The 21,568-nt window shown below is 51.8% G+C and overlaps 1 protein-coding gene across 1 annotated transcript in view; it reads right to left on the reverse strand.

Moving 5' to 3' along the window:
* The window catches only part of WSCD2 (WSC domain containing 2), a 78,142-nt gene extending 56,979 nt beyond the window's left edge, over positions 1-21,163 (reverse strand). The window contains exons 1-3 of the mRNA XM_019507212.1: positions 20,073-21,163; positions 4,594-4,708; positions 844-1,028 (exon numbers count right to left, since the gene is read on the reverse strand). Of these exons, the coding sequence (XP_019362757.1) occupies positions 844-1,028; positions 4,594-4,708; positions 20,073-20,454 (682 nt within the window). The 5' untranslated portion in view covers positions 20,455-21,163. The remainder of the gene's footprint in view (positions 1-843; positions 1,029-4,593; positions 4,709-20,072) is intronic.
* Positions 21,164-21,568: the final 405 nt, after the last annotated feature.

Here is a 21,568-nt window from a genome sequence, read left to right on the forward strand (position 1 = left end):
CAGCCAAACCCGGCCCTGGTTTTTCCCCTTCTTCCCGAGCTGAAGTCGCCCAGAGCTGGTCTGGGGAGAGCCAGCGAAGGCAACCCGGCGTGGCAGCCGACAGAAGTCCCCCCTCTGCCTGGGGGAGGTGACACGACGGCGGCTTGCGGCGTGGCTCACCATGATGCAAGCTGCGAGGAGCGTGCATGGGGCGATGGGGACAGGGGAAGGGAGCCGCAAGGGAGTTGCCACATTCCCTAATGGAGTCCAGTGGCTGCTAGGAGAGGCCAGGGGCGCCCCACCAAGGGTGCAAGCTGCCTCCTGGAGAAACCACAGCTGCAACCTGGGGGACAACGCCGCTGCTTCACCCCTGGTACACGTGAGACCACTTTCGTGTGAGACCCTCTCCCGTGACCCGCCAAGATGCAAGGGGTCTTGATCTCGCCAGGCACCTGTTATGACTGCTGGGGGGGGCGTCTCACAGCTTGGGAAGTGGGGAGGGCTTGGAGATGCCTCTGAATGTTATTGAAGGGCACCGAAAGTCGCCTCAAGCCCCCCTTCCCACATGCACCCAACTCTTATTCTCCCCCGCGGCCCCTTTGAACCACCAGCTTCACAGAGCACGGGGAGGGGAGCGGAGGGGAGGGCTGCTTCCAGCTGTCCTGGCCGCGAAGGTTGAAACGCAAACAGTCGCCCATCGCAGGAGCCCAACGATGCGGGGTCCACCCCCCGAAAAGGCCAAGAGGGCACGTGCCCCTGGGAAACGCGGAAGGGGGCACGGACCCTCTCTGTGCCCGTGTTGCACCTCCCCGTCCGTTCCTGCCAGCCACCTGCGGGCCAGACCACAACACGGCGATTGCTTACATCTCCGGGCGGACTCCTGGGCCAGCTCCAGCCGGTAGATGGAGAGCCGGTTCACGCCTCCGCAGACGTTGCTCTTCTCCCCCTTGCACTCCATGCCGCACTCCGCCTCACTCACGTTCAAAGCCTGGATTTTGTGACCGCAGTAGCATTCGGCCCCGAACTCCAGCCCTGCGTACAGGTAGCCCCTGGGGAGAGAGAGCAGAGTCAGAGCAGCGCCTTGCACCCAGGACAGTAAGACAGCAGGGGTGGGAGGAACGAGGGGGGATCGCAGCATCCGGGGTGGAAAGCAGTTATGTAAGATTGCATTTTGGCCCTGCTAGAGGGGAGCGACTGGTAATCCGTCAAGGCTGCTGGAAATGTTGGCTGCAATACCTGGTCTCGCGGAAATGCACAGGGCTCCCTAGTGCGGGGCACTTGTGATCTAGGGCTAAGTTTCCTCCACCAGGCAGATCCTGCGCATTTCTATTACATGAACCGTGGGGGGAATGCATCTCAGCTCCCCACGGTGGATCCCAACTCTGATAGCAAGCCCTGGCTGTCGCCAGTGTCCCAGGAAGTACTATGCCCCCCCCCAGTGCAGCTAGCACTGCTCAGGATTTGGCCTTCAGCAAGCAGGCTTCCCACTGCCATCCCCGCAGCCCCGTCGGCATGTGCAGGTCAGAGCCTCTTGCAGGAGGTCTGGCGTGCAGCAATTATGCCTGCGAGAGGGGAGCATCCTGTACAAACCTGGTGCATCTTCCCCTTTTGGGCCCTTCCTTATTCAGTGCATTCAGGGCACTGCCAGGAGAGAAACACGCCTGTCGCGGGAGCATTTCTGACCCGTGCCACATTAGGATATATTTGCTTTCAGATCCAGAGGAGCTGCTCTTCAAATCGGCAATGCAAAACCCATGTAATGACTTAAGACATCTGTATCCAGGTCATAAGGCCTGGCCCTAACCTCATTGACTTCCACGGGCTTTTGATCAGGCTCTTGTAGAAAACGGTCCTCAAGCAAAAGACAGGTCATGATGATGCCCAAAAAGTAATCAATAATACCCTGCACACCTGTTAACTCCCACATCTGAGAGGCACCAGAGGCGCTATTTAAATGGATTGAGCCCCACAGTGGTGCAGCAGCTGGAGACGGGCAGGATACACTCCAAAAAGGAGTAGCTCCGTGTGTGAAAATGGAGCTCCTGCAGAGTAAAACCAGGCATGAGATTGAGAAGGGGGCCTGTGGAAATGCATCGCTTGGCTTGCCTGGGCTCTGCTGCCCTTCACATGTGCTATAGCAACCTGTCCATCCATGTGTCAGCCTAAATGCCTCCGTGTGCTGGTGGTGGCAGGGCACCAGTTTTTCCAGAGCCTGTAGGAGAGTCCTAGTCGCCAGGGGAGTCTCGCTGCGGCTCAAGTTCTCTGAACAAAGCAGACGTGATCTTTTCTTTCGGTGTGTGGCCATTGTTGATGATTTACTAGACACTAGCTGGAAGCAGCATCACTTTAAAAGAAAAAGGGCTTAGTGCATCGTATAGATCATAAAGCAAGAGACAGCAGCATTACTTAAAGGCAAAGGGCATTATGTGTGTTGCAGGAGAAATAATAAGTGATGGAGACTTTGCGGGGCTTCAAAAGAGGAAAGTTCCTGTACTTGATACAGATTTGATATGAAAGGAGAAGATTGCAAGGGGACGTGGCACGCAGGAGCGAGCTTGCAAAGTGAAAGCAGAGATGAAAACCACTGCGCTTCGGAGAAGGGGTCAGAGCTTGTCACACAGCATCTACCAGCCAACGCAGCTCCGGCGACACAACTTTCCAAGCAGGATGCCTCACGTGTAGCCGTCCCACTGCGGATGGGTGAAGTCTGAGGCTCCCTCACGATTATTTATTGAGTAATGACAGCGCGCTCAGCCCAGGAACAGAGAAGATGTGTTGGCCTGGTGAGTTTGCAGTCGAAACCATCTCCCGAGCCATCATTGGCCGTACCTAAGGGGGCCAACCAGTTGTGTTGGGTGCATGGCTTTGCGCTTACCTGCAGACCTGTGCCGGCTGCTGTCAGCTGCACACACCTGGCTGCAGCCTCACCATGCGCACCTCTTTTACCTGCTCTAACAGCTGCAGGTTCATAAATCTTCACCGTTCATCCTGCGAACCTCACGGGGAGCTATATTTCTTCAGGAAGGCAAGGGCTGACAGCGGGGCGCTCTCGGGTGTTAGGATGCTGGAAGTTGACATAGAAGCGCTGCAAATTTTAGCTCACGTTTGCAGCTGCCAAGTACAGGTATAGCCTGGAGCGTGCCTCCTTTGGCGCTAGCACAAGGCAGGCAAGAGAAGGCGGCAAGGTTATCTCCACAGACAGCTCCAACATCGCGTGGCTCCCTGGATGAGAGCTCAGGCCTGCCTCGGTTTTGCACTGGGAGCCAGAGCAGAGAAGGACCCTGGGTGCATCGGTGCAGCACTAATGGGACAGCTCAAGGATGCCACGAAACTCTGGAGGACCTCCGTCCTCTGACTTGGCCTCCTGATGGGGCAGGTGCCGGGGCAGTAATTGCTGGTGATAAGGAAAGTTGCAGGGAGGGATTATCTGGCAATAGGCAGCCACTGTCCGATGCGTTTCAGAGGCGGGTAGGGCATTCGCTGCGGAAGGGCTGGTGCTCAGGAAGGTTGGAAAGAAGCAAAAGCTTCTAATTTTCTGAGAGGGATCAGGCCACTGACGTTTAATGCCCTTGGGTATGCTTGGTTTCTAAAGGTATTTGGGCACTGACAGATGCAGAGAGGGATCCGGTGGGCTGCATGGAGAGAATTAGGTAGGTCCTTAGGTGTTTTTGAAAATCTCCCAGGCCCAATTGGCAACCCTGCCCCATTCGTCCACACCACGCCAGACACCGCTCAGCCCTTTAACGGACTGGCAGGGATACAGCAGCATTGCTGACCCCGGAGCAAGTGACCACCGCGCCAGCTCTTGTCTCCAGCCTGAAACTTGGCCTTGGCACCCTGACTGCTCACAGACTATGGCTTTGGGCCTGTCCTTTGCCTGCCACTCCACTTTGACGCCTTTGCACTTCTGTGCCTCAGTTTCCCCTCTAAATGGTGGGGGGAGCTGAAAAGCTAAGAGGTTTTCTTTGCAGGGATGTTTGGGAGGATGACTTGCTGCCCTGGACTGCGTACCCAGCTGGTGGTGGTAGCAAGAGCTAAGAAGACGCCTGCAGTAGCAGGGTTTGCATGTGGAATAAAGAAAATCGGACATTAATTTCCATGAAGGTCCGTCTGTTCCCTCCGCCACCTCCCAGGCAGAAAAGCAAGTGCCCTGCCCAGAGAAAGAGCTGGCTAGAGGGATTCGGGGGTGAAAGGTAATTCATTACCGTTGTTTAAAAGCAACACAGAGCAGCCTGGAAAGATGCACGATCCCTCGTGTGTCACACCGCGACTGCGCTTTTTCATTTGGCGTCATGCATTTGCCAGCTTTACTTTTGCAAGCCCTGACCCCGGCCAGATCTTTATTCCCATCTCCGCACGGGACCAAAGGGGGATGAAGTTGCTCGCAGCCTGCCTGACATCAGAAGAGGGTTTTCCTGGTGAGTTTAAAAAAACCAAACAAAGCCAAATCAAAACCCAGGATCTTTGGCAATGTCAGTTGAGGCGCTTTAAAAATAACGGGAGGAGGAAGCAGAAGAAAAATGGTCACGGTGCTGGAGCGCTTAAGCTGACAAGAGAGAAATACTGTTGGTGGGTTAAAATTAATGAAGACGCCGTGTTCATTTACCACCGTACCGTTCAGCGCAGTTGTCCTGGCAACGAAACACTGTCATCTTCTTGTAGTCGAAGAAGGACACGCCACGCAGGGCACGCTGGTGAGTGTTGTCCACGTAGCAGCCAATGTATTTTGCTGAAGGAAAGACAGAGAAGACAAATTCAGCTTCCTCACGTCTACGGGGCTCAGCTCCTCGCTCTCTCCCCTCCTCCCCTGCTACACATTATACTGCACCTCTTCAGTGACTTACTTCAACTGGCCTAGAAATTTAAATCAAGCAAAAAGCGGAGTGGAAGGGACCCATGCAGATGCAAGCAATGAATGCAAAAGTAAATAAAGGGAGCCATGTTGGTCTGAGTCAAAAAGAAATGCAAAACTCTAAAACTCTTGATTCAGAGATGATACCTTTTATTAGACCAACTAAGAAATAAAGCATATTCTGGAGGATGAAGGGAAGCAATGTATGGAGCTGAGACGTTCCACCAGCAAGGGCTCTTTGGGCCAAGATAGCTTGGGATCAAGCCATGGGAGCCTAACAATGAGATTTTCAGAGGCCTTGAAGGCCAAGCGCTGTGAATTCCTCCACTTGTTTAGATCCAGGCAGGGTAAGTTTGGAAAGGTGTCATCCACAGTGACATAGCTGGGCTTTGAGGCCACTGTTCAGGCCACACCAGCTCCTACCGGCATTGCATTGGAAGGGGAAGCAATGCTGGGGGTGGGAATTTGGCGGCTTCTGCTGGGAAAAGCAAGAGCTGCAGCATAATTTGCAACGGGCAGGAGCTCTGGATTCATGGCCTGGCCTGCAGCACGCAGCCTCGGGGCTACTTTAAATGACCCCTCGCCACTGTGGCCCCAAAGGTGCGTGGCAGTGGGTGAGGACAGGAACAGCAGACACCGCCGGACAGAGGGAAGGGGACGGGGAGCTGTCTTGTAGGTGGCAGAAAATCCCCTCCGCTAAAGGGCAGGTGCAACAGGAGAGCATCAAGGACCCAAAGAGCAACACGCAGTCCGGGCTCAGCACACAGCTGGGCATGCAGCCAGCCCCTCAATCCCAGGGTGCAACCAGGCCCAGGGTTATACAACCGGGGGGTCTGCCAGCCCAGGCTGCACCCCGTGATGCTTGGAGAGCTTGGGGGGGATATGCAGCCTGTCCTCGTGTCCTGTTCTACCCACTGCAATCCTGCAGCTATAGGATGAGACGCTGTCTCCGAACCACTCCAGGTGCATTGGGCCCTGTTGCTTGCCGAGAGGGGTTTTGTACAAGCTAAGGGCGTGATTTTGCCTAACTATTCTCCTGAAGCAGCTTTATCCTCATGTCTAGCCAATTGTGGTTTTCTTGCTACTGATCACTTAGAGTGGGGGGAAAAAAACCCCCCGTCACTTCAGGCGTAACAAGAGATCCTTGCATTTGCCACATAAATAGTTGTTCCAAGGCTAAATCATTAAACCCACAAGCTATATACTACATAATTAGCAAAGTCCTTTCAAGGACTTGCCTTACATTTAAAAAAAGACTGCAGCCAAGGCTGGGAAGACGGCTCAATACATTACAGTTAGCACCAGTCAGCTGATTCTTCGCATCGTAGATCCTGGTGGAGCCTGCGGCACGTCCGGAGAGAGCAGTGATAACAGAGGGGTGTTTGGGAAATTGGCTCTAGCAGGCATGTAAGTGCAAATACCTTGGGAAACGGAGGCTAGCCGCTGACCGGGGCATGTTGCATCAGTGCCATTGAACTGGAGATGAGGCGTTTCACCAGCCAGGGCTCTTTGGGCCAAGATGGCTTGCAATCGAGCCATGAGAGCCCAACAAGGAGAAGAGAGCCCTATGCTGAGCTCGGTCTTTACAACCCACACGAGGGATCGTGACTTTTGGCCTCAGTCAGGACTGGTCAAAAACAGTGTTGGTTTTGGGATGCGTGTTGGTTTTGAATGCCGTATTACACAACCGAACCCTTGCCATCTGCTCTGCCTGTGCCCAGCGTTTGATTTTAGATTTACATGCAGAAATTAAGTGAATTCCCTGATGGGAAAGCAGCAGTTCTTAAAACTCTACAAAAGAAATTAGATCGGGGGTTTTTTGCATCAGTTTTGCACAGACCTGGCTTCTTTTTTTTTTGTTCTCTATTGCTGAAACGTCAATTCTAAAATTAGTGTTCGGTGGTGGGAATTCGGAGGAGGAGAAAAGAAGAAATGGGAAAGGACAAGACAACGAATGCTGCAAGCGCTGAAGAGCGGGCAGGCCAGGAACCGTGGTGCCAAACCAACCCCCACCATCTACTGATGTGAGCGGATCCCCGGATTTATATCCACTCCGGATCAGCCCCACAGAGCGCAAACTGCTTTGCACCCCAATAGCCAAGGCGCTGATTCCCCAAAGAAATTGAGGTGCCTCTTTTCCTTTGGTTTTAATTGATGCAAATGGATCCAGAAGTCCAGCATAGCTCCTCTACTGAGTGCTTCCTAGCTCGGCACCTGCCCTGATATAACCAGAGGGCCCAGATGTCACCAGCTGAGTTCATTTCCCCTGGGCTCTGCTCTCTACCATCAGGCCCTTGTGCCATCCGCTCCCGTGTCTCTGGCTACGGCCACTTTCTCACCCACCTGGTGAGCTCCTTGGTGGGGATCCTCCTTTGATCCCTGCAGGTGCACAGCTTCTCTGCTGAAGCGTGCCCATTTCTCAGCGTGCACAAGCACAAACCCTACTGACCAACCCCGAATTTCCCAGTCCTTTTTAAAGACTCGGCAATCCTGCTCGACTCCCCTGGCTCACGCAGCGACGAATCTTGCACGCTGCATGAAGACGGCGCTCGAGAGCGGGCAGGGTCATCTCACTGCTAAGAGCATCATGTGGCCACTGGGGCTAAAGCAGTAATCGCAGGGGAAGGGGGCTCAGCACTGGGGCTCGGGGCTCCTTTACGCCCTGGCATGCAGCACGTTGGTGCAGTGATCTGGGCATTGCATCTGCCCTTACAAGACCGTTTCGGCAGACCTGCTGGCCACCCCATACTTCACAATGTTTTGGGAACTGAAGCTAGGCTTTCAAATGGGGTGGGTGGCCAGCACTTATTTATGCCCAGGTCCTCTGACGTGGGGCATCTGACTCCCTTGGATACCTCGAGGAGTCTCCGTCCTGCCAGTGCTTCCTGGAAGGATGCATTTGTTCCTGGTGGCAGCAGGCAGGACGCTGCGCTCATATCCCACGGCACGGCACGGCACCTGGGCACTGTACGAACAGTGCAACGTGTCTAGAAGAGTTTAGCCTCGAAGCCAGACAGGAACGAGGAGGGGAGCTGGGCGTTTGCTGCAGCAGGTCGCGGGACCGAATGCAGGTCTCCCGACTCGCAGCGCAGCACGCGAACCATTGGACTGCGCCGCTCCCCTGTGTTATACATGCCAGTCATTCCTGACAGTAAAGCATTTGCTCCCCGGGAAGCATGCCAGCATGCAGCTAGACTTCTCCACGTGCAGTGTCGGGGCCTTACATCAGTGCCGCCCATCATCCGGCTCCTGACAGATGCCAATCATTTCATGCAGGGGCAAGGCGATTTGCAAGGGAGCCGTGAAGTCGGCAAGGCTCTGCCGGCTGTGAGGCCGATGTGCAGCTCAGGTGGAGGTGGGACAGCCGCGAAAGGCATTAAACCTTGGGTAACATCTGTGAGCTTGACTGCTTTACGACACCGCACCTGGCTTGCCACGGCGTGCTTTTTTTAAATAGGGCCGTTCAACCCAGCTTCCCCATTTGTTTGCTCGCTTTATAACTACGTGTTCGGAGTGTAATGCGCCCTCGACATCACCTTGCAGAAAGCTGCAAGCCATTTAGGAATGGTACTTAAAGCAGAAAGGCAATCAATATGGATGGGAAAGGAGGTGTAGCTTTGTGCTAAGGGCGTTACTTTCTATTTTGCCTACAAAGGGAATTAAGCTGACATCCTTCCTGTGCTGGCCCTGATGCTTCCCTTTGTGCCCGGACACTTGGGGCATTTCACGAGAGTGGTGTGTGCCAGCGCACAGATAAGAAGTTATCTGTCAATTGTCTGGAGCAGACAGATGAGAAGCTATCCTGGAGTATCTACATACAGTCGGTGCCTCACTATTAGTAATAGCCCGGTTGCCTTGAGCCAAGTGGCTGGACAGGCGCGGATAAAACTTTCAGCCCTATTGCTCTCCAGGGTGAGTCCACACCAGCTTGGGTGGCGTGACCGCAGGGTAGAGGTCTGCCATATCTGTCCACTTGTGTTTTAACACTGTACATGTACGGTGGTGTGTGGTCAGGCCTTAGGCTATGATCTGGTACGAAGTCCCTTGGGCATAGGAGTTAAAGACACTGCTTCGGCACAATATCCAGTGTGCCAAGGGAACGACAGTGCCCGCAGTCGTGTTCAACAGTGAACACGCTGGAGGCAAATGCCTCCCTAGCCTCCAGCAGCCATGCATCCTTAAACGTGACATCTTAGCTCCATGCAATGACCAGAAACGTTAACGAAGGACTGGAAGTTCCCCGGAGCAGGGTTAAGACCAGCCACACTCCCCAAGTCCTTGCATCGACTTCCTCCGTGGAGTCTAACAGACGGCAGCCCCCTGACCGCTTGCTAGTTGTCTTTCTGCAGTTCATTTTCTCTGCCACTGAAGACAGAGGAGCTATTCTGATTTCATCCGCCAGACCGTGCAATTCTGATGCCAAGAAGTTGGGAGAAACCAGTAGAGCGGGGGTTAAACACAAAAAAGGCCTGACGGAGCTAATTTAGCAGGGTGACAAAAATGAGGCAGCAGCAGTGGGCAGGCGAGCAGGGGGCTTGGGTCTGGTTGGCACTGCAGTTTTGCTGGCACGGCGTTGGCCGGGAATGGGAGAGGATCTCGCCGCCTCTGAATGAGTTAGGGGAAGATGCAGTCCCGATAGCCCCAGCATCCCTGCTAGTCTGGCTTTGTGTGGGCTTCCTCAGGCCATTTCCCCTCGTTACACACATCCCTCCCCCAAAAGGCAGGGGAGAGGGTCCTGGCTCCGTCACAACGTGGCATTTGCCTCCTGGGACGCTGCCCTGTACGCAGAAAGCCCGGCGCGTAAGGCACGTGGAGTCGCGCCAGGGCGCAGAGTCCGTCTGCACCGCTTCTGCTATGGCCTGCACGGCTGGAGCTGTTGAAAGCTGCGGGGAGGCAGCCTGGCAGGGAGCCGCTGTAGATGTGATAGCGTCAATCGTGGATGAAGTCTGACCCTGCTGTGGGTAACGCTCTAAAAGCTCTGGCCTTTCTCCAAGTGCCGAATGGGAGGAATGCTAATTTTTGGCTCTATCTTTATTTTACTGATGTATTTAACCAAACCTTTGCCCTCCAAAGAGTGGTCAATCGATATATTGCATGAAAACGTATTAATTACATCAGGGTTTGGTTCGATAATTGATGGACTGGCATTTCTTCAAGGAAGTGGGCAGAGAGACTGTTACTTTAAAGTAAACACTGTAATGGCCAGATGTAAATGCATTTTCTGTTTCTTTTTTTTTTTTTTGCCTTATCACTCATGCAAAGTGCTGATGGTTTATTTCCGTAAAGGTTACCTAGGGCAGTGGGGCTCAACCTCCAGCCTGTTGGCCGCATCTGGCCTGCAACGCTGTGTCCTCTGGCCCATGAATCTCACCACGGGCCTGGAAATTGGGCAGTGGGAGAGCAGCGGTCTGGGGCAAGCGGCAGTGTTAATTGCCCCCGTTCTTGGAGCCATGTCAATTAACACTGCCGTTGCACCCCTGATGACAAGTTTCCAGACCTGCGGGGAGCCCTGCTTGCTGGATGACATGACCCCGCGACCCAGGTGTGGGGTCAAGCTGCAGCTGGATCTGGCATGAGGGACCAAGCCAATGTGCAAGATAATACTGGATCAGGCCCATGGACCAATTACACCCACGGGGACCATGGGCTGTGGTAGATGGTCTGTGGACCATCCCCGATGGATGGTCTGTGGACCAGCCCCACACCACTCATCCAGCCCATGGGGCCAGATAGATTGAGCATCACTAACTGAGGGCATGTGGGCTGCCCCGATGCTAGAAGTAAACCCCAGGAAGGGTAAATGTCTCCTGCTCCTTGGCTGTAGCTCAACATTTGGGTGTTTAAAGCTGCACTCTGTTCGCATTCAGAAACATTTTAAAGGAGGGATGTTGTCCCATTGTTTTTATATTTAAAACCAGGCAGGAAAGACCCACACAGCTCGTGGGTGGTCCAGACTGCTCCTGTTCACCACTGTAGGATTTTGTTCTATGTTCACCAGCCAAAATCTGCTTACACTTAACATTAACTCCATCTAAGCATATCAGCTCATTCAGAGTGGGAAAAAAAACAGCCAAGCAGGGATAGTCTAATGGTCCCAAACCAAACAGTACATTTCCAAGACCTTCAGAAGGAAAGAAATCCAAACATGCCAAGGTAAGAAAGGTTATGGATAAAGCAGCCAGACAACCTAGATGAGGCCACACAGAGAAAGTAACACCGAAAAAGAAATCTAATGTGCTCTTAAAAGCCAGTGTCACGTTATCCAGAGCCAGGGATGCTACGATGCCTTGTGCCAAAGCACGGCAGAATTAAGGTCGTTGGGGAACACCAAGAAATAGTCATTGTGGAAGGTGTCGGTGAAAAAGAAATAATGATGACGAAATAATTTGTATAAAATGAGACATTTAACACATCTAGTCTTTCTTGGTGATTTACAAGAGGAAGGGCTCGGATTTGCTTCTGTGGGCACTTTAAAGTCATGTGCTCTGGTCTGGTGGTGTTCGGGAAGCGCCCTTCAAACTGGCGAGTTTGGCTAGATACACTTGGTCTGATTAGTCATGTGTTGGTCGTGTCTCCGAGTTGCACGGTCCCTGGTTGCCATTGGGCAGGAAAGGCACGTGTATTTGTTCCTGTTCCTGCATTGGATGAGCTTGCAAATGGGTCTGGTGCTAACACACAGGGAAAAGAATGATTTCCTGGAACAGTCAGGCATGCAGACTTGACATTTATTTTCCATAAACTGTCTTACCAGCAAAACTCAAATGCTAATAGGAAGAATACACAGAAGAGTGCAAACAAGGCTCGGGTGAATTCATTTAAACAAGCCTCTGGGTAGCCGTGGGAAATAGTCTGTGGTCTTCAGGCAGCTCTAACTCTAAATGAGAGTATTGTTAAGGACTGGAGAGTTTTGCCACGGCTGATGCTCAGGGGTGGCCGTCGCCGTGTCCAATCAAAGATCCAACGCGCTGAATAACTAAGTGAGGTGCTTTTTCTTGAGGGCACTAACAGGTGTAGCCAATGCATTTCTCTCTGCCTTCACCTTCTCTTTTCAAATCAGATCCAAAATGCATGCTCCGCTGGAAAGATCCTTTGCAAATGTGAGTCACGTGAGCTGCTTGTTCCGTGAACTGAGCCTACAGTCATTTCTTATGCCAATTAAAAAAAAGGAAGGGGAAAAAAATTAATTTTCCAAGAACTGGGTGGGTAGCCAGCTATTTGGTAATCTATTAGTGTAATGTCTATTAATCTCTTCTGACAGGGATGTGCCGTTTACTGATTAGGACAAGAATGGCCCCCGGCATGCGACTCCAGAAGTGTCTCTGATTAGCTCTGCAATGTGCAGAAGCCAAATGGGTCCTTTCAAATGTTTTCTTCCTAAATCTGCACTACATCAGCTCCCGTTTCTGAGTGTGGGCCTCCGAACGGTGCTGAAAAACTCTTATCCAGCACAGGGTCATCCTCAGCCTGCAGCAAACCGGCTAAACCCCAGCGACCTGGTCTTCGGATGAAGGGCTCTGGGCGTGATTTCTACTGGATATGACTAATTCCCTTTCTTCTCTGCTTGCCGATGAAGACAGGGAAGAGCGTCTTTGCAGATGGGCTCACAAACCTAGAGAGGAGGGCTTTGAACTAGGTTTGCCGGGGGACGCAGACCCTGAGGTATATGGAGAAGCGGGGGACTTGGAGGAAGGGCAAGCAGGAGGGGGCAATAGGGGAGGGTCTCTCATACTTCCTGAGAAATCAGGGTGATCAGCTAGTTAGCTCAAGTGCCCGTACACCGATGCACAGAGCCTGGGAAACCAGCAGGAAGAACGAGAAGTCCTTGCAGCCACCGCTTGGTCCTGGGGTCAGGTCTGTTCAATGTCTGCATCGCCGACCTGGACCATGGGATGCAGTGCACCCTCACCAAGTCTGCAGGTGACCCAGAGATGGGGGGAACAGTAGATACGCTGGAGCGTAAGGCTGTGTCTGCCACATCAAAGAGTCCAGCAACCCCCTTCGAATAATGGGAAAACTCAATGTGACCATGGGCTCTCCCTGGATGACCGCTGACATGAAAATCAGAGAACATGAGGGTTGAAGGGAGCTCAGGAGGTCACATCTAGTCCTACCCCCCTGCTCAAAGCAGGACCAGCCCCAACTCCATCATCCCAGCCAAGGCTTTGTCTACCCGGGTCTTAAAAACCTCCAAGGTTAGAGATTCCCCAGAGGCTTTTAAGACCCAAGTCAGACCTGACCACCTGCTCCCCAATGCAAAGAGCTTTGGAGGATGAGGAGAAGGAAGGAGGAAGATTGAAGGAAATGTGGTCTGATAACTTTAACCACCAAACAGTCATAGCTCATTGCTTCCAATTATATCCGGCATAACTTGGCATTTCCACAAAGCTGAACAGGTTTCAGAAGGTCAACTAATTTTGTTCATGATAAATCTAACGGATATGGGATTACTCCACTAATTTTCACAGGGCCAGGGACTGATGTGCATTATATTCAGCACACTGCTCTTGACATATGTGTCCAGCAACTTATTAGGAAAGAGATATGAGGATCTTGAGTTAACACAGTGGGGAGGGTAAAGGGAGGCACGGTGAAGACTGTGTGACCCAGTTAGACTAACAGATAAGAGTTAAATAAATATATAGCTACTGGGTATAGCAATAAATAACACACTTGGACCAATTTGGGCCTGCTGTGACTTCACAGATGCCCCTGGACCAGGGCTGATTTGAATCACGTATCGCTCCAAGCAGCCGCTATGTATTCAGCCCTGTTCTCATGACCTCTATATCATCTAATACCTGCTTTCACCCGCAAGCAGCATTAGCATTGTAAATATGCCAGCGATATTAATAATGAATGCTTTAATGTTTACAGAGTGCCTTTTATCCCCGTGAATTCCAGCACGTTTTCCAGGCTGGTACGACAAAACCATCGAGGTCCCTTTGGCCACTGTTAAAATGCAGTCGCCGCAGCAGAGAAGCAGGGCAGCTGGCCGTGTAGGGGACTCTCAGGGCCACTCGTTTTGCAGGCTGACCAGACACTTGCGCTAGCTTTGCCCATGTTTTAGCATCCCACATCTTGTGGGCAGACAGGCCGTCGTGTCGGGACCCTGCTCGGTGCCCATGAGACGGCTTCAAAAGTAGCCCCTTTTTTGCCTCTTCATGCATGTGTCCGTTGGCCAAATACTTCAAGCCTGCAGATCCTGAATGAGGCCCCTGGAGACCCGACCCGTGGAGGTTCAGGGTCAGGGCCCCACTGTTTTCTGTGGAAGTCGTGGCATTGCAGCACCTCTGGAAACCGGATCATTTCTTTAAGAGCCTAATATTAACTCAGCTGTGGCAATGGGGCAGGCTTTCCTGACCAGACGTCAGGTGCCCGGGAAGTGCCAAGTGTTGGTGCCGAGGCAATGTGCAATACAGAGCAATAGAGAGGGTCCCGCCGGCTCTGCACTCACTGCCTGCTCCTTCCCATTCCCCGTGAGCTCACGTGACATTAATTGTCATTTTGCTTGTTGAAAGCAGATGTAAAGAATTGCTCGGGCTCCGGGTGGGGGGTCAGAATATCTGATCATGATTTTCAAGGCAGCCGATCAAAAGCCTTGCGCATTTGGCATGGGGCACTTCTCCAGCATTCACGCATGGGTCGGTGTATTTAATGCCATAAGGAGTCCCTCGCTCCGGCTCTGGGTTAACCAAAAGCCTCCAGCGACAGGCCTGGCATTCATCTTGGCTCTACCGAAGAGTCGGGTAGGAGCCTGCCCCTGAGCTTTCAATGGGAAACGGAGAGAAAATATATGACCAGCCCCCAAATTTAGGGTGGGGCTCACTTGCACCAGAATGCAAATCCTCTGACCCCAAAGGATGGGGGCCAGGGGCAGATTTGGCTGGATGTCTAATCAGGAAACGTCTTCTTCCTTTGTGCCGCGGGCATTCGGGATTCATCAAGGGTTAAATCCATGCCTTCGGGGAAATCCAGCAAAAGCAGCCCCAGGACGTTGAGACTGGAGTGATGCCCAGGGCTCTCCTGGCCTCAGGGGTGGATTTGGTTCTTGCTGGGTTATCTGAAGCACGCCGAGTGCCCCGAGAGATGCGGGGGGAAAAGAGGCAGCCTTGAAGGTCAGCGCTTGCAAGAGAGCATGTGCTGTGACACGGGAACGTGAAACCTGCTGATTAACTATGGGAACACGACCAACCTGCTCTAGTTCTCCGGGGTTTCTGTGGCTAGTTACTGACTGCTAAGCCATCGTGCTGTCAGGCAGAGATATTCGGTGTCGGGGGGGGGCAGCGGCACCCCTCGGCAAGCTGGGCCAGTGCTCAATCGCTGTTTCCATATGTATTCACATACCATGTGTCCGCCCCCCCCCAAACTGTTCAGAGCTTCCTTGTTTAAGATGCCCCCCCACTCCCAAATTACAAAGGCTGATTTTCAGGGGGGGGAAAGGTATGTGTGGTACGTGGATGAATAAGTTATGTGTTAAAGGCCTACAGCTCCTAATCGGTCATGAACGGCTTCGGCCAGCACAAGCAGCAAAGACTTGGGCTGCAGCGATGAAGATGCCCTAGTTTGATCCTTCCCTTTCTGCGACCCATCCCAGAGGCTGGTATATCACCAGGTCACTCTCTCAAAGAAGGAGCAGAAGGGTCTAGGGTAAAAACAGACTATAAGCACTGGGCCAAATTGTTTCCTAAGTTCGCCCCTTTCTGCACTGCAGAGAGGTGGTGAGCACAGCAGCTCCCATCCAGGCAGGTGTAACTACACCAGCGTCTCAGCTTGGTCTTTTTGCTCCCAAGCATCTCATACAGGGCTCATGCGCTCCTGCTAATTACAGCCAGGAGGTGCTTGCGCCTGGCACAAACGGCCAGCTTCGTGCAGTCGGAGCTATCGTCCCAAATCTTCCGGCGCCGTGACGGGGAAAAGAAAAGCATTCACAATGGAGCGGCTAATAAATCGAGTTACAAACACGGTATCTGAGCTGTGGGAACACTTTGCTGCCACACAATGACCAGTTCACCCGCGCCACCAAACGCACAGCCCTCCTGTCCCCAGGATGTGACTCCAGCGCCGGCCTTGCAGCAGCTTTTAAAAAATGGGCTGGACTGCTGGAACTTGAAAATCCCTCCGCACGTTATTCAGGCCGGTTTCTTGCTGGGAACAAATAATGCCTAAACTGAATGGAAGTAGCGCCCGTATTTGCTCTGAGCATAAAGTAGCCCCTTCCGCCAGCATCTCCGAGGCCCGCGTGACTCGCTCCTCGGCGGCTAGCACGACGCGCTCGTGGCGACGCAGTCTCCCGGAGCCAATCCCCCGTCTCTGTCATTAGGCATTAGAAGCCATTTTATCAGAGGTTAATTGCTGTGGACACGTTACATATGGCCAGGAACAGGAAGACGGCATGTTGCTTTACAGTGACTGACAGTTTATTCTCACGAACCATCTGGTTGAGATTCTCTAAATGTCAATTCAAATTAGTCTAATGAACGCGACTGCATAGATTTCACTGATTCCTCTCTTCCGAGCCGGAGAACGCGATGGGGCACCAGGAGAAGAGGGGGGCTATTTATTTACTTGGGCATCCTGTCTTCTCTCTGCTCGTATGTAGGGTGGAAGTCACTTAAAGGCTCCAGAGGGATTATTGGTCCATACTTCGAACAGGCACGCGTCCAGCCCAGGTTTCTACCGACACACAAAAGCTGCTCAGTCCCTACAGAGGGGTGATACGAAATGTCTGCAGACTACGTGTACCACTGGATAGCAAGAAAACCATCTGGGTGTGTGTCATAGGCCCTATATTGCTGATGGCCAACAGCGATGCAACGTCAGCCAAGGAGGCACGGGCCTACGCGTTTGGAAAGCAAGGGCTGCACAGCCGATCTGTCAGGCTAGGCTTAGTAACAACTGCAAAATCCTTAGGTTGCCACAGTTTTACTGCACACCTCGTAAGACGGAAAGGGATTAAAAAAGGATACTGTGCTATCCGAAAGCTTGCTGGAAACATCAGCCTGCCTCCGAGTGGGAAAGAGATCGACTCAAACCAAAAGACTCTGTCTACCGTAAGACGGGAGGCAGCCCTGGGCTCTCACTCAGCAAACAGCACCGGGCAACGTCTGCTGACCTAATGGCAGCTTAGATGACCAAATGGAAATAAAATTGCACCCTTAATGCTGAAGCCAGCTGCGCGCTTGCAAAAATACCTAGACGAGCTGATGGAGGAACATTGCATTTGGTTGTGACAGCGGGGAAAGCAAAGAATAGCAACATTTTCTAGCGCGCCAGGGGTCCTTAGGGCCATTCACTGTCACTTTACAGATGTTATGGCTTTCCCAAGGAGATCGGCCACTCTTTAATTGTGCAACAAAACTACCCACCCCGTTTCAAAAATAGCAGAGGTGATCACATGGCATCTCCTGCTGCTTCATGTCCATCTGAGCCTTCCCTAAGGTGGGGAAGAAAGCCATCACAAAGCGAGAGGGCTTGACTCTGCTCCGGGATACAGGGTTAGTAGTTACCACCGCTGGGGGTGTTTTTTGTTTCGTTTTGTGTTCCCGTAATGGAAAAAGCTACTGCTATTTCCCTAAATACCAAGGCAATCCATTATGTGGCTGTCACAGGTGCACTGTACTGTAGCAATATGCTATATTGCTTCTTCTCACCAGCCCACTTTATTAATGACAACAAATTGTAACAGCATTCACACTCAACCGAAGACGCGAGTTAGTACTTCACAGGGGACAGAAGCAGCAGATTGAGAGCTCAAGGTGAAGTGTATGGGCAGAGTGTAACGGCCTTGAAAATGCACCATTTGTACCTGGAAATACAGATTACAGGTCATTGCGGGTCATCATAGGGTACTTTCCTGGCAACAGATTAGGTTGCTGTACTGTGATTTTTTTTTTCCCCCACAGTGCCACATTTGTAGAGGATTTTCATAGATAGTTTCATAGATGTTAGGGGCTGGAAGGGACCTTACAGATCATCAGCACTTGGGCAAGAAAGACTTCTTGGGTCAGATGACCCCAGCAAGGCGGGCGTCAAGACACTATTGGAAGAGAAAGCTAATGTTTTGCTAAAGCTAAAATGTTGTTCCAGCCAGGAAGTATTTGTTTCTGAGTTGGCCACTAATTTTGGGCACCCAACTGGAGGTAGGTTGGTCCAGGTTTCACGAGGTAGCCACCACCCAGAGGTCTCCTCGGGTGGATGGAAAAAGTCCAGTTGGCCAAATGTAGAGGAGACTTTTGAGATTCACACCCCCACCTGTAAGAGCACCTTTGTGAGCATTTGTGGTTGTCTACATGTAGTTACCTTAAAGGTAGAGAAGTGACATTTTAAAAAAATCAATGCAAACTACTTAAGTAGCTTAGCCTTGTTCGTTAATAATATTCTAGCAAATCTGTGCTACATTTTACATGATTTGCCCTGCAGAGTAGGAATAGTTGATATTTCATGACATTATAGGTCGTATCCGAGACCTTACTGCAAATATAATTGCCTGCACTTCAGCTTCCCATTACTTGAGGAGGAATTTGTATGCGGGATGGCCAAGTTAAATAGGTGAAGTATAATAGGAGTATTAACGGTAATAAATATTGATAAGGAGTCTTCATGATCAAAGGGATATAAATGTCTTTCTCAGGCTCATTGGGCTAGCAGTCTTGGAAATGTTTCATCCTTAAGCGATCACATAGCTGTAAGTACAGCAAAGGAGCAAATAGGAACCGGGCCAGAAGATCCATTCTCATTCTAGCTTGTACCGATGGCACGAATCATTTCAGAAACTCCTCGAGGAGCCGCGCGCATCTTCAGAGGGAGGGAATCCAGGAGATCATGACATGGAGTTGTGTTTGATTTGGAAACGAATATACGAGTCGTGGCCCTGGCCGTCTACTCTGCGCAGAAAGCCTGTGAATGCTGCCCAATGTCAAACAGAGCTCCAGCATGCCTTTTCTCGGCAGAGAAATGGATGATGGTGCTGCCTTTCTGTGACACGCTCGGGCACTAATGGAAATAATGATCGGGAAGACACAAAAGCTGCCTCTGCCGCCCTGCTCGGTAAAGAAACAGAAGCTCTGATAACTCAGCATCCCTCGTAAAATAACTGTCCTGTCAGGGGCTGTAAATTAGGTTCTCAGAGATGATAAGCACATCAGAAGCGGTGCAATAAGTCACCGGCGCAAAGGCGCTGTCAGCGGTGTGTGAAATCAGGAGTGGGCTTCCTTGCAAATGGAGACTGCATGTTTCAGAGGGACTGGAGGAGGTTTTTCTGATGTCCCCCCGTCACATGCAAAGACCTCTCTGGGGTACCTGGATCATAGGGACGCACAAAGACTGGGGCTGCTGGTATTGGCACTAGTTTTTTGGCAGGCTGAGTAAAAGCATTGATCCACTGCAGTGCTTCCCTATCCGCTGGAGTACATGGGCAGCAACAGACACAGAAACCCACGTGAATCTGTGGCTTTCAGTCTTTTTCCATCCTTTCAATTAGGCATCCTGGGTGAGCATTATAAATGAACAGACTCCAGCGCAGTCCTAGGAGGGGAGCAGAGGTTATTTGCAGAGCTACGGTCCTAGCACAGGCTCTAGTTAGCACAGATTTGGCCCCTGTGCTCTAAGTTCCCCTTACACCAATGTGCACCAGAGGAAGCCCACTGAGCACAATGGAGACATGACATAACGCAAGCCAGATCCGGGTCTGTGCAGCCGTGCTGGTGAACAAGACCCTTTCCTTGCGAGAGACCCCTGAGCATGTTCACATACGCGACCCCACAGGGCACAGACTAGATCTCGCGCCTCTGCCAGCTCTTCTCCTGGCAAAGTTTGCTCTGCTATTGTTACCCCGTTTAAAGTTCCCCAGAGGAGACGTGGAGTTTTGTAAGCGCTGCTTGCAAACAGCCTAAAGGTAGAAGGATTGTTTCAGTCCAAGGGCCGGGAGTCATTAGGAGATGGAAATGAGCAATGGAAAATTCAGGCTGAATATCTAGGAGAAAAATCCCTCCTGGTGAGATCTGTCGGATGCTGAAATTTGTTTCCCAGCCAAAGTAGGGCAACTGGAATCGATAAAGCCAAGGGAAACATGCTCCAAGCAGGAGAAGCAACAAATCAGGGTTAAATTCGGGGCTCACTGATAGCAAAACTCTCACCGACGGCGGTCAGGAAACCCAAAGCTTTGCTACGGGTCGGTGCCTTTGCCCTGCAGTGAGGACACGCTGCTCATTATACTTTCCCCCCCAACCCCACAAGAACTTACCTCTGTCCTCTTCTTTCTCTCGCACGTTTCTGCCTTTGAGAGCCCTGCTCCAGGTCCCACCATAATCCCCCACCTTGCTCCTCTCCGAGGTATCTTTGGACGTGCTCTTGAACCAGGGCCCGAATCTCCTGGCCGGGTTCAGAGACTCAGGCGCCTCCTTGAACCCCCGGCTGAGCTGAAGCACCCCGAGGTCCTGAAGTTCGGTCCTTTCGCTGGTGCCTTCTATAGGGTTGGGCTCATTCTCGGAGACGGTCGGCTCCCCCGTAAACCCAGAGTGCAGGAACACCAGGCTCCCTGCCGTCAGGTAGAGAGCAATCAAGGTGAAGAAGCGAACGGGTTTCCGACGAAAATAACGCTGGAACTTTACCAATAGTTTGGCCATATCGCCTTCATTCCTCGCTTGGATGTTGGGTGGGAAGTTGCAAAGCAAAGGCAGTGATTGTAATATTGCGACTGTAGCTGCAGTGTCCGAGACCAGGCTGGGAATGACGGCTATACGGCAAGCGGAGAAGGAAGGACAGTGGCTTTCTGTCAATCCCCCCGTGGTGCTGTTGCAACGGATGGCGTATCCTTCCCGGATTTACTTTGGGTAGGAGGCTGTAGCTGCGAAGGTAAAATGAGGCGGGCGGTCTCGAACTCGTACAAAAATATCTCAGAACTCTCTCAAGTCCCAGGTGGTTGGAGAAGGAGTCGAAAGTATATTTTTCAGTTCCTGTTTTTGTGCTCAGAAAAAGAGGTATTTCTCAAAATGTATCACGGTTGCTTCTGCTTGGCTCCACTTATTTGTCTCCTGCTAAAGTTTCTAAGGGGTGCCCTGGAGACTCCATTGATGGAGGGATCATGTTAAGAAAATCGAGTGTTTGAAGGCGATTTGAAAGCTGATCAGCTGACCCAGCTCCCCTCGCTGGCTTTCTCAGCTTTCAGCTCCTTGGCGCAGGTTCTTGCAAGCATTTCTCTAATGGAAATGGCACTGTCTCCTTTTCAGCCAAAGAACGAAAGGTCCCTGGATGCTTGTCCAGGTATGAAATGCTGACTGGACCCCTTTGTTCAGTGTATATCCATTCATTGCAGTCTCAGGATAAGAGACCTCTACCTGCAAGTCAAAGGGAAAAGAAATCATTAGAAAAAGTGTGCTGTCGAGTGTAAGAAGGGAACAGGCTGTAGGGTCAGAAACCCTGCACACCCTCCCCCCGCCCTGGAAGCAAGCTGGGTCACAGTTGAGATACAACACCACTTCTGTTCTTTACTTTGTAAGCTGAGTACGTTGGTACGCCCGCCAAGGACACTCTCCTGTGGAAATCTGGGGCTGCCTAGGGATCTGTTGGTATGATGTGCACCCTAGGGTCATTTGAAATGCCCTGGGGCAGAACTTGGAGCCTCCTGTTGTCTTGAAGTAAAAGCACACACGTCTCACCTCCTACTGACTCTCCACTGGCCTGGCCCATGGTCCAGCATGGAGGAACCCCCTTAAACTGTGCTTGTTATGATGGTAGGGC

This window comes from Gavialis gangeticus, unplaced genomic scaffold (genome assembly GCF_001723915.1).
Source record: "Gavialis gangeticus isolate Ggan-Ray unplaced genomic scaffold, GavGan_comp1, whole genome shotgun sequence".
Taxonomy (NCBI): domain Eukaryota; kingdom Metazoa; phylum Chordata; order Crocodylia; family Gavialidae; genus Gavialis; species Gavialis gangeticus.